Below are 20,691 nucleotides of genomic sequence, written 5' to 3' on the forward strand. Positions count from 1 at the left end.
TATAATAATTCAAAGAAACCTTACAATTATTACTAGTTAGGCCTTACTACTATTCTCATTTTTGAGGTGGGGGAACTGAGGGCATGTAGTTATGAGGGTAGAGATGTACGGAGCCCATAATCTTCTACTAGATTACATTGCCTCCCATGAATAATGAATTTTTAGATAATTTAAAATTCTAATATTTAAAAGAAAACATCATTGTTTAAAGACTGATGGCCAACATTCTGATTCCAGGAAATATTTTTTAAAATGTGTACAAACTGTCTTCACTTGCATAAAAGGAGGGAATTGAAATAAAAATATCTACAACCAAAGCTACTTATATTTTAGACAGACACAACGAATCAGATCAGAGTGTTTAATTACTATTCAATGAACCTTTGTATTCAGTGTGTCAGTTTAACTTAGAGAACCAAACAAAACACTTCTTTGTTTGTCAAGGATAGGCAATTAAAGCAAGGGTATTCTAAAATTACATTAGAAAGATGAAAATGGTTTGTTTGATCTTGGAATTCTAATATATCAGAAAATTATTGTGAAGAAAATTGGGCTCTCTGAAGTGACAGATACATTATTCAAATAACTTTGATTGAATGTAAGATTTTTTAATGCTTTCATAAATGGCACATATACTAATTTGTTTTATAAAAGAGTGGCTTTAAATTTTGAGATATTGGGGAAAATATATTGTTGGTTTAGTAATTAGAATGAGTATATTTAATTATGGGGATGGTGTTTTTGAATAGTTCTATTAATTGATAAATATATCTGGATTATATTAGCATAAATTAATTTATGTGAGCAGTTGACAATTTGAAAATTTCTCAATTTGAATATATGAAAGATGTTCATAATATCTCTAAAACCATCTGTAACTGACCTTGAGATTAGATTTGATTTTCTTTATCTTAAAAAAGTGATTCAAATGAATTATATATCTGAAGCCAAATAAGTGGAAAACAGACAGCCTCAGTATGCATTCCTGCTTCTAACACTGCTTTGATATCATGCCTATTGGTGTGTGATCTGAGATCTGAAATGATCTCAGAAGCATGTTATTCAGAGTTGAGTTTGTTACACATCAAGACATAAACCCACAGTACTATTTTCTTAGGTATGCAAATATACATTGATTATTTGACTCTTGGTCACATTGGTGGTTTCTATTATATGATAACAAACTAAGATGATTTTCTAGTTTTTCTCCTGTCTTTAACAATTTTTTCACAATCTTAAAAAATGTGTTCCTTTCATAGCTGTTTATTTTCTACTTTAATGATTCTCTAGGTTTTTAAAAAACATTTTTTAAAAACTTCTGTGCATGAAAAAGACTGGGTCTTAAAAATATTGTTGATGTATTGATAAACATATTTTATTCTCACAAGTAAAATAGAGTAAAGAAATGCCATTTGTTATCTTAATATGGAAATAACTGATAAGGGCAGGGGTATTTAAAATCTAACACTTGCTGTCATACATATGCAATCTTAGTATAAGAATGCCTTTCTGACTTCTATTTAATCTTATCTGTCTTTTTGTTTCTCTTACAGCAAAAGTGCTGGATAGAATTTCTTCTCACTGCAATTTAAATATATTCTTTTTTCTGTCAATTACCACAGGTTTAGTCCCTATGAGTGGTATAATCCACACCCTTGCAATCCTGACTCAGACGTGGTGGAAAACAATTTTACCTTGCTAAATAGTTTCTGGTTTGGAGTTGGAGCTCTCATGCAGCAAGGTATACGATTCAGCCTGCTATTTCCTTTGGGCACCATGTCCCACTCTTTGCTGGGGGTGACAGCTCTTGCTGGCACAAGTCGCTTGCATGGGTGCCTCTGTGCATGTAACCATAATCCAGCTTTTCCATCTACCTAATGCATTTAGGCCTTCTCAAATCCCATCCAAGAGAGATTCTGAGAAACAATTAGCTTTTGCAAATTCACATAGAGTATACTCATCTAATTTTTTTTCTTAACCCACAGTAGGTATATCACTTCATAGATAACCAAGCTAACCTGATTCATTAGCCAGAAGCTGCATTTAAAGTACTACTAAAATTACATCTCCTTGAGACAAGAATACAGTTCAATACTCCTGTTTCCTGTCTCATTTTGATGTAAAAAATGTCTCCTCTTTCATATTAATTCCTGTTGATTAGATGCATTTATATTGCATGATTACTAAATCTACTGCATATAAATTTGCAAAATTAAAAAATTAAAATATTTAGAGATAACTTTCTGAGTAAAATATTAGCTGCATCTGATAGCTTATAAAGAATATAAAATATTGCATGCTCAGTGGTGCATGCAAAACACTTTTCCATAATTTAAAATTTATAATATGAATGTTAAAAGTAAAGGTTGTATTTTAGAAAATGATAGAATACATGTAATAAGATGTCTTAGTGGTTCATGAATTTTATTATATTAGTGTTGGTTTTACCAAGTAGAATTTTAATTTTTGATACTGTGATTTCTTTTATTTATCCTTTAATATTTAAATAAAATTTAGGAAATTAATATATTAAACAATTATTCAAAATATGCTATTTTACTAACCAAAGTCTAGACTGTTGTGTACATTTAAAATGTAATATTTTTAAGTTGTAAATTTAGTAAGTATAGCAAAATGTCCAAGATTTTAACATTGGACAATGCATGGAGTAAGAAAAAAAAAAACACATATTCCTTCCTAACAGTCATTCCACCTACTACATTTTATCGTACATTTGGGTGGTATATTTATTATCCATTTTGGAGAAAGTTATGCAATGATTGCATTACATATCTGGAATGAAATTGTGTTAAATTATAAAATGTTTATAAAAAGGACACTATGCCATTGTATGCTTATTTATACACTAAATCCATTAATTCATTACTGTTTCTTTTCTAAATTACATCTAAAGTAAGAATAAATAATGTGAAAAAATTGAAAGAAAAATAATTTATCAATAAATAATATTTAATACATGTAATAAGCAAAATATTAGTTGAATTAATTATTTCCTTAAAAATTATGAATATATGTATATTATATATATGCATATGCATATATATATATATATATATATATATATATATATATAAATGATGAACTAACTAATCTCTTTGTAGCATCTCTTTCTAAATAACTTTAAAATTCAAAGTCAAAGTCAGTAGTTGTATTTTCCCTTTCCTACATTTTGCGTCCAAGGTAAGGATTTTTTTCCTTAGGCATACTATACACTTGGAAGATAATATTGGGATTCTTTTAAAATAGTAGTGAATGGAAACCTGCCTTTAGAATAAACTTCTCTTATAAGTAGCATTGAGAATACAATTTACCTAGGAAAATTGCTAGTCACCTGCTAATAACTAATTTTAATAGTCCAGAGTGAGTTATCCTCAAACTGAAGGTCTTATGATAATGATTTTGTTTTTTAAATTTTTGATTCCATTTAGAAAAAAAAAATTGTTTTTTAAAACTTATATTTCCTAAAATAGTTGGAGGTCTATAGGATTTATATATTCACAAGGTGATCTTGATATCAGTAGTAGAAATTATAAATAAGACTCTGTGATATCTCTGAAGATAAGTAATCCAAGAAATGAAAAAATTCAAATATACATTTGCTTTGCCACATAACTACTTCACTGCTGGTGGATACATGAAAGAGGAACCCATACTATTCTGGCTGATGCCCAGCTCCCCAGGAATTAGTGGGATATAGTGCTGGACATGACGTTACCTTGAGTACATGACAGTCAGCCCCTAACCAGGCTCTGATTCACAAGCCTAGGAGGTATTCGCTTTCGGTCCTTGGGTAAGATAAAAACTTGTGGTAATTGGGCCATTTTTGTCAAATGTCTCCACTATTCTTTCCTTTCCCAGTCTTGTTTGACCTTATTGGTGTTCTGTTTTTAAAAATTAAAAAAAAAAAAAAAGTAAAATAAGCAGCTCAAAGCTGCTGTCAATCATCTTGAGAGTGTTTTAGTGTTTCCGTGTCCGAGTGTGTGTCTGACAGGGCCTAGGAGCAACTACATCAGAAAGGTACTTTTCTGTCTTTTTTTTTTTTCTTACAGAGTGGTAGGCAGAGTCTGGAGCTGGAGTTGGCTGTCATGTCCAAGTCTGTCTGCTTTTAAAATTTTGTTTGTTTGTTTTAAATTGCAAGGGTAAGATGAACTGCAGTGCAAGATGGGCTGTTTTGATATAGTACAATCATGATACCACTTATTTTTCAATGTTAACATGAATAATTTTATTTTTTTCTTTCCATCTAAAGATGTGTTACCTTACTGCATCAGTAATCATATTAAAGTTCTGACTGTAAAATAAATCAGCAAAAGGAGTCCATCTTTGCTTCATTCCATTTTACTCAAACCCTATTAAAAGTTATGTACTTTTTGATTATAGATTCAAAATAATTAAAAGTGAATGGTAATATATTTTATACATACATCCACAAATTTAATTTACATTTTAATAAAAAAGCCCACATTCTGATATATCTTCAACATTAAAAATGTAAATAATATGGTAAAATTATAATAGAATTTAATTCATAGAAGACCAAATTTTAAAGTTGCTAGGGTGTTATTTTATAACCTAAATGAATTAAAATTAATAATAATCAAAGGTAAAATCTAATTCCTAGATCCTATTTTTTTTATTTATACCATGGGCAGACAACTCCAGCCATATATTTTGATATATATATGAAATGTGATACATATGTATAAAAATAAATTTGTAACAACTTGAGTACTTATTCTTACCCTAACTTACTTCATCAGGGCTAACCATAGTGATGGGAGATATTTGCTTATTCAATTATAATATAAGGTAGAAAATTATTTGCTACCTCATATTAAAATAAATACTGGGCTAAAGCCCCACATCATCTCTAAAGAATGTGGGTAATTAAAATTATTTTACTATTATACACCATTACTTTTTAAAGTGATGAAATAGACAAAATATTTGTGCTACTTGCACATGAAAAATGAAACTACAGGAAGGTTGTAAAAAAATGGATGTCAGCATATGTTAAGTCATTTCCTCTGAAATTCACAAAAATAATAACAATATGAAAATCTACACATTGGCTTATAACCTGGAAAGTTTTTCCCTCTCTCTTTTAATGCTAATTTACAAAGAATTTAACTCATTAATATTTTAACTACACCTTCTCAGGTAGAGCTAGAGTCTCCTGTCACTATACGTAAACATGAACATCCTAGAGAATTCTCTATTTTCTGAAATTAGCTTCTGCTCTCCCAATGGTTGTTGCTTGCTTACTAAAGCAATATATAAATCTGTGACATAAGCTTTTATTACACGGTGATTCCATTCTACCACTGTGACCAAAGTATTGATTGCTGATCAAATTCTCTGTATTCGTTTCACCTTTCCCCCAATCTCTGTTAGGTTCTGAGCTCATGCCCAAAGCGCTCTCCACCAGGATAGTGGGAGGCATTTGGTGGTTTTTCACACTTATCATCATTTCTTCGTATACTGCTAATTTAGCCGCCTTTCTGACAGTGGAACGCATGGAATCTCCTATTGACTCTGCTGATGATTTAGCTAAACAAACCAAGATAGAGTATGGAGCAGTAGAGGATGGTGCAACCATGACTTTTTTCAAGGTAAGTCCCACTGGCTATCTAAAATTTATATGTTAAATATTATTATTTATGCAGGATAATTGATAGCATATAACTCAAGGGGTAGAAAGTTGTACACTTCACCTGTGTCCACGAAAGTGAATCATTTTGATATGTGAATATTGCCAGGAGCTTTTGCTTTACAAGTAAGTATTCTACTCTTATTTCAAAGAGTATCTGTCCAAAGGAAACATCTTTTTTTCTCAACAAGGTTTTATCTTTTAATGAAAAAATAATATGTTTGTTGAAAATTAAATAGTTGTAGATTTGGATTCTACAAGGCTTGGTTAATCAGAAAAGAAGACTTACATGTAAGATTGTTTCCCATGTATACATTTATTTCTGTCAAAATGAGGCAGGGGATGAGAACAAAAAGAAAAATCAGTTCTTATTGTCTGTACAGTTATTCATCTAGTATTCTGCAAGATAGGGTCTGGAAATAGGATACCCTATTGAATTCACTTTGGTTTCCAAAAGAACAGCCCTCTGGAACACTTACATGGGAATTATAATTTTGCGCAGTTCCTGGCATATAGAGCACCTTATTCTCTTTATTACTCCTCTCTTTCTACTCCTGTTTTCTTACCAATCCAAAGTAGATCAGATAGGGAGATTTTACTTTAAGGAGTATCAATTTATAATTCCTTTAATATTTTATAAAGTATTTTTCAGGCTTTTAGAGATTGGGCAAAATTTTTAAACACTAAAATTTCCTTTCAGTGTTCCTATAAATGCAATAGGTAGTTCTATTGCACAGTAGAAGTAGTAGATTTTTTCTTAAATAATTGGTTCAAGCTATAAAATAAATTCCTTCGTCAAGCATGCACCAAGTGCCTATTGAGTGCCAGAAACTGCACTACTGGTTAGGTATTCTACAAAAACTATGACCTCATTATCACTTTCAAGGAGATTACAGTCAAGTTGATAACAGAAGAATAGGTCAACAATCAGAAAACAGGATTTTATGTGATTTAAAACAACAATTTTGCAACATTATGCAATTTTCTTGGTAAAAATTCATGCAAAACTTTCAACTTTCTTTACAAAGTTCTGAAGGACACCAAATTTCCAAAGAATGTGATAGATTCTCTTAGTTAGCTCCTTAAAGTCTTAATTATTTTTCTGAATGAATTTCTCATATGGGTAGGTTAAAGACTGAATGCATACTTCATATTTAATTACCCATTCATTAATTCTTAATGAAATGCATTGAATAACTAAAATATGAGTAAAACAATTTTCTTAGAGTGGTATTATTTGACATTAAGGGTAATTGATCAATTTTTTTCAAATTAAATATATAGAATTATTAGAGATTTCCTTTCTAATAATACTGATTTTGAGATTTTTATTTTTATTTTAAGAAACTAGTTGATGAAATTCTTAAAAGCTCAATGTTAGTGTCAAAAATTTTTCAGGGAGTGAATACATGTTGCATTGAAATTATTACAGTATCCAAGTGCCTTTTGAAGTTGAATTTGAAAAATAACACAAATAAAGTACCTATCAGTGATTTGACACCAGAAATGTTTATATCAATTTCACAAATATTTCATGGCCTTAATTTCATTTTATTTTAAGAAGACTCAAATATCTTATTTCAAAGCCTAATGTATTATTAGCAAAGTTCCCTTGGAAAAAAATAGTTCCAAAAAATAATTCTCTTTTTTCTCCTTATGTCATTTTTCTTTTTTAAGGTTATTTTCCTCCTTGTTTGTCTTTTCAATCTTTTGTTCTTTTTTCTTCTTTTTAGTTCAGCTGCTCTCTGCCGTGTCATTTTTTTCCTACCTTCACTCTTCCTTGCTACCGGCTTTTCTTCTTACTCTTTCATCTCCTGCACACAAGGGTGCCTCTAGCACCTGGAGAAAATTGACATGAAGCAACTTTCTGTTTCCAACAGCACAGACTTTCTTCAGAATTGAAGCCTTCTGGATTATACACTAGTTACAATAAAAACCATACAGTGATAATTGCTAAGTTGACAATTACCTTATGTTGTTAACTATCACATGCTGAATTCTTACTGTTAAAATCAGAAAGAAAAAAAGCCCTGAGTCTTAGAGAACATTATATATTGATTTTTCTTTAGTATTTTAGTGTGGTCCTAAAGATTCTCTTTCCAACTTCATGTTTTGGCTCGTTAAAATATATAACTATACTAACTATGGTATAAAAAAAAAATTCTAGCACTCTAGGATTCAAATAAATGTATCCTTACTTTGAAATCCTACAGTGAACTAGAAACTATTCTGTACTATGTATTTATATTTTATACCACCCTTTCATTTTTTAATTAACAGCCATACATACAAACACTATAGGAAGCACCTTCAGGCACTGACTTTTAAAGGAATTTCCATTACGTTTCTACTAATTTAATAAGACCCTTAACTTATTGTTCTGGAAGGCTCAGTTCCCAAAAATTATTTTAAAACTAACAGCTATTTCAGTACAAGTAAGATTGGCTCAAGATATCTGGCCATAAAGCAGGTGAGCCCTCAGTATTACAAAGTCACAGGCAGAGTTACAATGTTGCTCTACCACAGCAAATAATTCTATTTCCAAAAACAGACTTGATTTTGTTCACTAAAATTTTGTATGTATATTGTCTTTGAGAAGAGGTCTTCCTTCCTCTCTTCTATATCCATTGTGCTATCCACATATTCTCTCCAGGGATAAATATAAAGCCATAACTAAAAAAAGTAATAATTCAAAATCAAACTGCTTCTCCAGTTTTATCCAAGGAAACTAAATGAACTGGATGGCATCACTAGTGTGTTCTTGGTCATATTTAGATAAAAAAAAATAGATGAGAGATCAGGAGTTTCATTAAAAAGCATTAAAAGAGGAATCAAATCCTCCATTTTGGAAATCTAAGAATTTTGTGTACTAGAGTTAAAATCTCACTCCAGGCCTAAACAAAATGCTACCAAACAAGTGTATTCTTTTCTCCCTGAAGTATGAAAATTAGGAGAGTGAATCAATAGAAACCAGAAGATCAAAAATAACTCAGCAATAGCCTGTAGGTATTATGGACTCTCAGAAAAATCCCTATAATTTGAAGGAAGTCAAATGTTCTACAAAATGAAGCTGAATAACCTTTTTTTCTATGCATCCCATGACTCCATGGATTTAAATGTTCACAAATTCTGTCTAGGGTTGTTCTATCTGAAAATTTTGATTTTGCTACATGGTCTAATATAGTCTGTCCATCTAAGAAGAATGGTGGCAAAGGAGGCACTTTTAAAAAAAAAGAATATGGTAAATAAAATCCTGGCATATATTAAAAGAAAATGTAAGTGGCATCAAATTCCTAATGTAAATACTTTAGGTCTTCTAAAAAGACAGAGTCTACATTTCATTTTATTGTTCTATTATTTTTACAGTGCTGAGGATTGAACCCAGGGCCTTTCTAGGAGAAATCTATCTATTTCTCCTAGTTCAAACCACTGTCTCATCTCTCCAAGGTTACTGGAGTGATTTAAAGCTCTTTAAAAGGACTCCCTTCCATTTGCTTTAACTTGAGAGCTTAGCTCCTTAGCAGGTTTACAAAGCACAGGCCTGGCTTCTTACTCTCTATTCACTTTCCCTTACACTTGAAGTTCTAGCCAAACTGGTTTGTCTTTTCTGTTTTGCTGTATCCTGAACTCTCACACCTCCTTCTCCGACATTATGCTAATTTTTCATCACCACCCATCCTTTTCAATCTAATTAGTTAGGTTGTTTTTATTCTTGAGATATTTATTTATCCTTCCTATACTCCTAGAAAAATTTCCTAATACTTTTTAAACCAAAATCTACCCAGCCTGGGAAAAATGTTCATTTTTTCCCCCTAAGTATTCTCTTTTTATTCTCAATTATCATTAAATTATCAATCCAAGATATATTTTAATATTCCCCACCCCCATCCCTGCCACCATGTTCCCATACTTCACTGCACAGCAAGAGGACAGGGATTGAATGAATCTGTATCATTCATTATTGTATCTATAGCCCTTAGCACTGAATTTGCATGTCATGGGCTTATGTTGCTTATCATTTGTCTCAATAATATTGCTAAATGATCAGCCAAAACCCCTTAATGATGTGTAATGGAAACCTTTAGTTAGCTTACAGGTAAGGTGGATATTGGGAGCCTAGTATATTTTCTACATTTTGAATAGGCTCAGTTTCTTTTACACTGGAGTCAAAGTCCTTTTTGCAGCAGTTTCTTTGGAAGCTTTATGGACTTTAAATGCATCCGATTGAGTGTGCTTATGATCAAAAAGCCATATCTTCAATTCTTCTAAAGATGCTGTATGCCTCTCTTTATATTTAGTTATTGCTGCTTTGGAGTATAAATCCTTTATTAACAGGAGAAAGTCAGCCAGGTATGGTGGTGCAGGCATGGGAGGCTGAGGCAGGAGGATCACAAGTTCAAAGATAGCCTCAGCAAAAACAAGGTGCTAAGCCACTCAGTAAGACCTTGTCTCTAAATAAAATCAAAAAAGAAAAGATAATAAAAGAAAAAAAAGTGTGTGTGGAGGGGGGCTGGGTTTGTGGCTCAGAGGTTGATTGCCCCTGAATTCAATCCCTGGTACTAAAAAAAAAAAAAAAGGAATGTCTACAAGGCATTACCTTAAGGCTTAAGGCAACATATTTAATTTGATTCTTAACTAAGTTCAGAAGCTATGTTGAGTTGAGACAATATTAAGAAATTTCACTGGCTTGATACACTAAAGATTAAAAATACTTGCCAGGTGTGGTAGCACACATCTGTAATCTCAACAACTCAAGAGGCTGAGGCAGGAAGATCCCAAGTTCAATGCCATCCTCATCAACTTATCAAGGCACTAAGCAACTTAGTGAAACCCTATCTTAAAGACAAAAAGAGCTGGGGATGTGGCTCATTGGTTAAATGCCCCTGGGTTCAATCCCCACTACAAAAAATAAAATAAATTAAATTAAATAAACACTTTTATTATCCAACCATACAAATTTTAGCACTTCTCTATTACCTCTAAGTTTTGCCTGCAAACTGGTTAGTTCATTTTTATTTCATTTTCCTCCATCTATTTGTAGTTGTAGTTGTTGTTGTTGTTATTAACATTTTCTCTCATTCTTGTACAACCTTATCATGTGTAGTTAAAGCTAAACAACTGATACATTAAACATTTTGTAATTTTCTTTGGCTATGTCTGACTAAAGCATTTTAGTCATTTCTATCTAAATTTAGTCATTTTCTATCTCAGATAACCATAAGATATACTTTTAAAATACCATCCTTCTGTGTATTCATGGACTTCCATTTTTCTGTCTTCTAATTATTTCCTTTTCATTTGTTCTATGTGCCATAAATCAATGCTACATACTTATATTTTCTTTATGAATGTACTTTATCCTTTTACCAAATTCTGTACGGTTATGTATGAGCAAAACAAATGTTGCCATAAATCAATTTCATTGATGGAAAGAAAACCTGTGACAGAGGGCTTCAGATAGAATGTATGGCATAGGTGTGACTGCTTACAAAGTGTTGTTCTCCATAGATGGGTAAAATGGTTTCTCTCTCTCTCTCTCTCTCTCTCTCTCTCTCTCTCTCTCTCTCTTTTTTTTCCAAAATATGTAGCCTTCTATGACATTCCCATTTTAACCCTCTGTTGAAAGGCAATTTATTTAAAAGTCTAGGCAATGGAGATAGGAATGCAAAAGGGTGAATTAATATTCCTGTCTGAGGCAAATAGTTTTATCTTTATCTTTGTTGTTATCTAACAACAAAAGTCTCTCTCTCTCTCTCTCTCTCTCTCTCTCTCTCTCTCACACACACACACACACAATAAACACACACACAATACACACACACACATCTTCCTCTTTAGGAAATCAAAGTACATTCTAAGTATCAGTTCATTAATCTTCATAACAGCACTTAAGAAAGGTAGGAAGCAATTATCATTATACTCATTTAACAGATGAGGAAACTGGGCCATAGAGAGGTTAAGTGACTTATTAATTATGAAAGCAGTAGCCAGGGGCTCATAGTATCACAATAAAAGTAATAACCAAAGAGATCAAGGCACAGCCATCATTACTCAGAAGAGCTAAGTACATTAGTCATTTTGGCGCACCCACATGACCTCAACTATTTGATCATATTAAGTTTCTAAACGTTTACATTAAGCCATTGATGCAGATAGAGCTACAACAAGTTCTTTATAGTTTGCCACTTATTCTGATCTTATCAGTTCAATGATCTCCTGAAATTAAATTGAACTGGGGTGATAGGTTTTGAAGTCTGAATAGCTAGTGTGTCATGCCTGGAATGACTGTTTTGAAAGCTTTAGTGATCTTCTTAAGTACTAGAAAAACATGTCATTTTTAAATTAAGCGATAGAATATAAAAACATGTGCTTAACAACTAGATTTATAAACACATACCATACACCTTGTTCATAATTCTTTATTGTTTTTTTTTAATTTTTTTTTATTGGTTGTTCAAAACATTATAAAGCTCTTGACATATCATATTTCATACATTAGATTCAAGTTGGTTATGAACTCCCAATTTTACCCCAAATACAGATTGCAGAATCACATCGGTTACACATCCACATTTTTACATAATGCCCTATTAGTAACTGTTGTATTCTGCTACCTTTCCTATCCTCTACCATCCCCCCTCCCTCCTCTCCCATCTTCTCTCTCTACCCCATCCACTGTAATTCATATTTCTCCTTGTTTATTTTCCCATTCCCCTCACAACCTCTTATATGTAATTTTGTATAACAATGAGGGTCTCCCTCCATTACCATGCAATTTCCCTTTTCTAACCCTTTCCATCCGACCTCATGTATCTGCTTAATGTTAATCTTTTCTTCCTGCTCTTCCTCCCTGCTCTGTTCTTAGTTGCTCTCATTATATCAAAGAAGACATTTGGTATTTGTTTTTTAGGGATTGGCTAGCTTCACTAAGCATAATCTGCTCTAGTGCCATCCATTTCCCTGCAAATTCTATGATTTTGTCATTTTTTAGTGCTGCGTAATACTCCATGGTGTATAAATGCCACATTTTTTTTTTATCCATTCATCTATTGAAGGGCATCTGGGTTGGTTCCACAGTCTAGCAATTGTGAATTGTGCTGCTATGAACATCGATGTAGCAGTATCCCTGTAGTACGCTCTTTTAAGGTCTTCAGGGAAAAGTCCAAGAAGGGCAATAGCTGGGTCAAATGGTGGTTCCATTCCCAGCTTTCCCAGGAATCTCCATACTGCTTTCCAGATTGGCCGCACCAGTTTGCAGTCCCACCAGCAATGTACAAGAGTACCCTTTTCCCCACATCCTCTCCAGCACTTGTTGTTGTTTGACTTCATAATGGCTGCCAATCTTACTGGAGTGAGATGGTATCTTAGGGTGGTTTTGATTTGCATTTCTCTGACTGCTAGAGATGGTGAGCATTTTTTCATGTACTTGTTGATTGATTGTATGTCCTCCTCTGAGAAGTGTCTGTTCAGGTCTTTGGCCCATTTGTTGATTGGGTTATTTGTTTTCTTATTGTTTAATTTTTTGAGTTCTTTGTATACTCTGGATATTAGGGCTCTATCTGAAGTGTGAGGAGTAAAAATTTGTTCCCATGATGTAGGCTCCCTATTTACCTCTTTTATTGTTTCTCTTGCTGAGAGAAAACTTTTCAGTTTAAGTAAGTCCCATTTGTTGATTTTTGTTATCAACTTTTGTGCTATGGGTGTCCTATTAAGGAATTTGGAGCCCGACCCTACAATATGTAGATCGGAGCCAACTTTTTCTTCTATCAGACGCAGAGTCTCTGATTTGATATCTAGCTCCTTGATCCACTTTGAGTTAACTTTTGTGCATGGCGAGAGGAGGGGATTCAGTTTCATTTTGTTGCATATGGATTTCCAGTTTTCCCAGCACCATTTGTTGAAGATGCTATCCTCCCTCCATTGCATGCTTTTAGCTCCTTTATCAAATATAAGATAGTTGTAGCTTTGTGGATTAGTCTCTGTGTCCTCTATTCTGTACCATTGGTCCACCCTCCTGTTTTGGTACCAGTACCATGCTGTTTTTGTTACTATTGCTCTGTAATATAGTTTTAAGTCTGGTATCGCTATACCGCCTGATTCGCACTTCCTGCTTAGAATTGCTTTTGCTATTCTGGGTCTTTTATTTTTCCATATGAATTTCATGATTGCTTTATCCATTTCTACAAGAAATGCCGTTGGGATTTTGATTGGCATTGCATTAAACCTATAGAGAACTTTTGGTAATATCGCCATTTTGATGATGTTAGTTCTGCCTATCCATGAACAGGGTATATTTTTCCATCTTCTAAGATCTTCTTCTACTTCTCTTTTTAGGGTTTTGTAGTTTTCATTATATAAATCTTTCACCTCTTTTGTTAGGTTGATTCCCAAGTATTTTATTTTTTTTGAGGATATTGTGAATGGAGTGTTTTTCCTCATTTCCGTTTCAGAAGTTTTGTCGCTGATATACAGAAATGCCTTTGATTTATGCGTGTTGATTTTATATCCTGCCACTTTGCTGAATTCATTTATTAGTTCTAGTAGTTTTTTTGTAGACCCTTTTGGGTCTTCTAGGTATAGAATCATGTCATCTGCAAATAGTGATAATTTAAGTTCTTCCTTTCCTATTTTTATGCCTTTAATTTCTTTCGTCTGTCTAATTGCTCTGGCCAGTGTTTCGAGAACTATATTGAATAGAAGTGGTGATAGAGGGCATCCCTGTCTTGTTCCAGATTTTAGGGGGAATGCCTTCAATTTTTCTCCATTGAGAATGATGCTAGCCTGAGGCTTAGCATAGATAGCTTTTACAATGTCGAGGTAAGTTCCTGTTATCCCTAGTTTTTCTAATGTTTTGAACATAAAGGGATGCTGTACTTTGTCGAATGCTTTTTCTGCGTCTATTGAGATGATCATATGGTTCTTATTTTTAAGTCTATTGATGTGGTGAATAACATTTATTGATTTCCGTATATTGAACCATCCTTGCATCCCAGGGATGAATCCTACTTGATCATGGTGCACAATTTTTTTGATGTGCCTTTGTATCCGATTCGCCAGAATTTTATTGAGGATTTTTGCATCTAGGTTCATCAGAGATATTGGTCTGTAGTTTTCTTTCTTTGAGGTGTCTTTGTCTGGTTTCGGAATCAGGGTGATGTTGGCCTCATAGAATGAATTTGGCAGAGCTCCTTCTTTTTCTATTTCCTGAAATAACTTGAAAAGTATTGGTATTAATTCTTCCTTAAAGGTTTTGTAAAACTCCGCTGTATACCCATCCGGTCCTGGGCTTTTCTTGGTTGGAAGTCTTTTGATTGCTTCTTCTATTTCATCTATTGTTATTGGTCTGTTTAAGTTGTGAGTATCCTCCTGACTCAGTCTGGGCAAATCATATGACTTAAGGAATTTATCGATGTCTTCACTATCTTCTATTTTATTGGAATATAGGTTTTCAAAATAATTTCTAATTGTCTTCTGTATTTCTGTAGTGTCTGTTGTGATATTGCCTTTTTCATCCCGTATGTTAGTGATTTGAGTTCTCTCTCTTCTTCTCTTCGTTAGCATGGCTAAGGGTCTGTCGATCTTATTTATTTTTTCAAAGAACCAACTTTTAGTTTTGTTAATTTTTTCAATAGTTTCTTTTGTTTCAATTTCGTTGATTTCCGCTCTGATTTTAATTATTTCTTGCCTTCTGCTACATTTGCTGTTGTTTTGCTCTTCCTTTTCTAGGGCTTTGAGATGAAGTGTGAGCTCATTTATTTGTTGGTTTTTCCTTTTTTTGAGGAATGACCTCCAAGCGATGAATTTCCCTCTTAAAACTGCTTTCATTGTGTCCCATAGATTCCGATATGTTGTGTCTGTATTTTCATTTATCTCTAAGAATTTTTTGATTTCTTCCTTTATGTCTTCTGTAACCCATTGATCATTCAGTAACATATTGTTCATTTTCCATGTGATGTAGGATTTTTCCTTCCTTCTTTTATCATTGATTTCCAGTTTCATTCCATTATGATCAGATAAAATGCATGGTATTATCTCCACCCCTGTATATTTACTGAGGGTTGCCCTATGGCATAATATATGGTCTATTTTTGAGGAGGATCCATGTGCTGCTGAGAAAAAAGTATATCCACTTGATGATGGTTGATATATTCTATATATGTCAGTTAAGTCTAGGTTGTTGATTGTGATATTGAGTTCTATAGTTTCTTTATTCAGCTTTTGTTTGGAGGATCTGTCCAATTGTGAGAGAGGTGTGTTGAAGTCACCCATAATTATTGTGTTGTGGTCTATTTGATTCTTGAACTTGAGGAGAATTTGTTTTATGAACGTCGCAGCACCATTATTTGGTGCATAAATATTGATAATTGTTATGTCTTGTTGGTGAATGGTTCCTTTTAACAGTATATAATGTCCTTCCTTATCCCTTTTGATTAATTTAGTCTTGAAGTCAATTTTATTCGATATGAGGATGGCCACCCCTGCTTGCTTACGAGGACCGTGTGCATGGTATATTTTTTCCCAACCTTTCACCTTCAGCCTGTGTATGTCTTTTCCAATCAGATGTGTCTCCTGGAGGCAGCATATTGTTGGATTTGTTTTTTTAATCCATGTTACCAGCCTATGTCGCTTTATTGGAGAGTTTAAGCCATTAACGTTTAGAGTTACTATTGATATATGGTTTGTACTTCCAGCCATGTTTGATTATTTATCTTCATCTTTTTTTTTTTTTTAATTTAGTTTGTTTCTCCATGGTTAGCTTTCCCCCCGCCCTCTGTCTTTATAGAGGCACTTCCCACTGATGGTTTTGGTTATTGTTTTTCATTTCTTCCTCGTGTAGTGTTTTGCTCAAGATGCTTTGCAATGCTGGTTTTCTGGCTGCAAATTCTTTTAGCTTTTGTTTATCATGAAAGATTTTTATTTCGTTATCGTACCTGAAGCTTAATTTTGCTGGATACAGAATTCTTGGTTGGCATCCATTGTCTTTCAGTGTTTGAAATACGTTGTTCCAGGATCTTCTCGCTTTCAGCGTCTGTGATGAAAAATCCGTTGTTAACCTTATTGGTTTACCCCTGAATGTAATCTGCCTCCTTTCTCTTGTAGCTTTTAGTATTTTCTCTTTGTTCTGTATATTGGATATCTTCATAACAATGTGTCTTGGCGTTGGTCTACTGTGATTTTGTGTGCTCGGTGTCCTGTATGCATCTACAATTTGTATATCCGTTTCCTTTTTTATTTCTGGAAAGTTTTCTGTAATTATTTCTTTCAGCAGGTTACTCATTCCCTTGGTTTGAATCTCTGTACCTTCTTCTATCCCGATGACTCGTAGGTTTGGTTTTTTTATGTTATCCCATATCTCTTGGATGTTTTTCTCGTGGTTTTTAACCAGCCTTTCTGAGTTGGCTAGGCTCTTTTCAAGATGATATATTTTGTCTTCATTATCTGATGTTCTGGCTTCTACTTGCTCCACTCTGTTAGTGATACTCTCAATTGAGTTTTTAATTTGGTTTATCGTTTCCTTCATTTCTAGAATTATTGTTTGGTTTTTTTTTATAATCTCAATCTCCTGATAAAGATGCTTAACTTCTTCTTTTATCTGTCTATGTAATTCATTTTCAAAGTGTTCTTTCACTGTTTGGATTTGCTGTCTCGTATCTTCTTTAAGGTTCCATTCCATCTGTCTAAGGTATTCCTTGAGTTCTTTATATGACCATTTTTCTGCTGACTCTAGGTCCTCCTGAATATTTAGGCTGTCCTTCATTGTTTGTACTCCTTTTCTTCCTTGCTTTTTTATGCTGCTCATGTTACTTCTTGTTGTGTTTGACTGCTGAGTTACTGTTTACTCTTATAGATTTATTTGATGCTAGGAAGACGAGGTTTCTGTAGTTCTCTAACATCACATCTCTATATAAATCACGCTGAGCAGGCTTAAGGAACTTCCATTCCTCCTCAGAGAAATCAATGGCCACATCCCTGAATGTCAGCATATCTCATCGTTTGCTGGCTTTCAGGGTGCCCGGTGTACTCCACGGGGATCTTCCAGCCCTTGAACGGCAGCAAAAGCTGGGACTCCTAAGAATCGGAGCGGGACACTAAAGGTGAATCCCAAGCATGGCGGACTCCCTCTTTATTGTTTAAAAATCATAAATTGTATGATATTTTTAATACCAAAAGAGCAGTGGTGTTAATACATGAATAGGATATTGTACATTTACTGTAAAAGATTCAATAATTACTTGCTAGCACATGGATAGAAATTGGCTTACATCTTTTTCGGTGTTCACATATTTGCTAGTACTCTACAAGCCCTAATCACCTCCTACCATTATGCAATATACTACAATTTTTGTGATATTTCATTAAGTCCAGGGATGATTTCTCAGTACCTGCTCACAAAAGATTAGTTCTGCTTATTATTAATTTGCCACATAATTTTGTTTCAGGTCATTTTTACTTATTTGAAGTCTGTTTAAGTTTAGTTAATGACATTCTGTTTTCTTCCCAGTATTTTTGGAAAAAGAGTTTTCTAATTTCAGTACTAGTGATATTGTCTCTGTTCCATGGAAACTAATTTAAAATGAAATATTAACAAGGTGGTTGGTATATTCACATCAAAGACTCATATATAAAGTCTTTGACATATTATTAGATCTTACCTCCCTAGGTATGTATTATAAACTAGACCATTGCCTAGTGATGTTAAAGGTACTGTTTTATCAGTTAAGTAACTTTAACTTATGGGGACAATGTCTTTACACTAAATTGTAGAAAATGTTGCTGGGCTACAACCAGTAAGGCTGGATAGCATGTATGTCTCATGGAAATACAGTCCTTTCCATGGCAGGCAATTATATCACTGTGATAAATAAGAAGTATTGATTTTTTTCACGTTGAATTCCTTTTTCTGAAGGAAAAAAGTTAATATTATGACATTAGGGTATGTTTTAAATGTCTTTAAGGTATTCATTTATGAGCCAGGTGAGATGGTGCATGCCTTTAGATCCCAGCAACTTGGGAAGCTGAGACAGGAGGATGGCAAATTTAAGGCCAAGTTCAGCAACCTCGTGAGGCCCTAAGCAACTTAGTCTATATCTCAACATAAACCATAAAAAGAGTTAGGGGTGTAGCTCAAGGACAAAGTGTCCCTGGGCTCAATCTCCAGTACTAAAAAAAGAAAGGAAAAAAATCCTTTCATGAATAATTACTAGAGCTATAATGTATAGCACAGCAACTATAGTGAATAATAATGTATAGTGTATCTGGATGTTACTGTAAGAATAAATCTTAAGTGTTCTCAACATAGATGTAGGCAAAAATAAAATATTTATGTCAGGTAATGGACATGCTAATTAGTTTGAGGAAGTCATTAACAAGATGCACCATGTTGTATGATTTAAATATATACAATTTTTCTTTGCCAATCATATGAATACCTTTGGGGAAATTAATTAGTTCATAAGATAAATTACAAAATATTGATTTATTTATGTCAATAATTATCAGTCTGGGTATATTTGAGACCATTAGAGTCACTTATGAAGTTTTCAGAAAATCCTAAGCCTAAGCCTCTGAGTTTGTAAAAAACAGAAAAACAGGACAACAAACAACAAACTTGCTTTGGTGATACTATTGTGCAGGCAGAGTTAAGAAGAAATTGAAATGATCCCTTCATTTATTGACACCAATAGTTAATAAATGATTGTATCTTCTTTCATTTCTTTCATATTAGGGTGACTCTTCTTGCTTTTTGAAACCCAGACCCCATGATAATTAGTGTAAGGCATGAAACAATGGTAAATCTTCTGACTGAATTTTTAAATTAAACAAGTTATTTACCAGAATTTTGTTTACATCTTTTTTCAATGTAGATTTGCTGAAAATAAATAATATAACTACATGCTCATTTCTGAATCTTTACCTGGAGCCCTCCAAAAGATAAACAGAATTGTCATATTATAGGGTCACAAAACAAGTTAGTTCTTTATTCTTCAATGTTGTGTGGTGGAATAAATCCTGACTTTTATTTGTATCATTGGGTGAAACTATATTTTTAAAAATATATGTTCCAAAGAACCTGGAGAGTCAATGCTCTTGTTTCATTTGTACACCTTCATTATATATAATTCTATCGTAAAGTGGATGAGGGGAATTAGGGGAGAGTCCTTTAGGGAGCAGAGAAGAGTCTTAGAAGGGTTACACCTGTGATTGGTGTTTACAGAGTGGAGGGTAGATTAAGACATGTTTCTTATTTTACATTAGAAAGGTTAACTGACATTAAAGTTGATACTTAATTGAGACAAAAGAACTGATATTAATTAGCCTTTTCTGTGGATTTATAGTAAATTGGATTCTGAGCAAGAGCTTTGGGATTGGGGCTCACCTAGTTTTCTTATTGTACTACCTTGTAATTTGGTGAACTACTTCCACTTCTCTCCCTGTTGTAAAAGAACATATCACCCCTTTTAACTGATGAAGGTAAATTACCACACAATTCTAATTTATATCTTACTTTGTGTTATTTGATAATTTCTCAGTATCTCTTGGCAGATCTGAATAAAATGTGCCTCAAACATGAAATTCTGCTTTAACTTGGGTGTTGGAAATTCTGATATAGTTAGGCTTCCAAGCCAAAAGCTTCTCTTGCCAACTTGCTTATCACAAATTGAAAAATAACTATGGATATTTAAAATTCATAGAAAATTTATTTTTAATTTTTTTACATATTGAAATCTACAGATATTTGTATATTTATTTTCCCACATATTTAAATGAATGAAACAAAACTTAAAAACTTTGTTTGATTTAAGGCAAATATATGGGATCAGTTCAGAATAGATTAATACTGTTACCGTAATTTTCATTTATACTTGATAATGCTTTTCATTTTCCATGAGATAAAAATCTCACATAATTACCCAGTGAAGATTTTTTTTAGCCATGTAATTTTTCTAAGTCTCCCAAGTAATTTTTTCTTTATGAATGATATTGAGAAATTGATTGTGGGTTGATGCATTACTGTTAGC

At 33.1% G+C, this 20,691-nt stretch overlaps 1 protein-coding gene across 3 annotated transcripts in view; it reads left to right on the forward strand.

The window, feature by feature from the left end:
* The window catches only part of Grik2 (glutamate ionotropic receptor kainate type subunit 2), a 664,662-nt gene that overhangs the window by 505,621 nt on the left and 138,350 nt on the right, over positions 1–20,691 (forward strand). For all 3 annotated transcript variants that reach the window (XM_015499657.2, XM_015499664.2, XM_015499670.2), the window contains 2 exons: positions 1,623–1,741; positions 5,416–5,633. In XM_015499657.2, coding sequence (XP_015355143.1) covers positions 1,623–1,741; positions 5,416–5,633 — 337 coding nt within the window. The remainder of the gene's footprint in view (positions 1–1,622; positions 1,742–5,415; positions 5,634–20,691) is intronic.

Source organism: Marmota marmota, unplaced genomic scaffold (assembly GCF_001458135.2).
Source record: "Marmota marmota marmota unplaced genomic scaffold, marMar, whole genome shotgun sequence".
NCBI classification, from domain to species: Eukaryota; Metazoa; Chordata; class Mammalia; order Rodentia; family Sciuridae; genus Marmota; species Marmota marmota.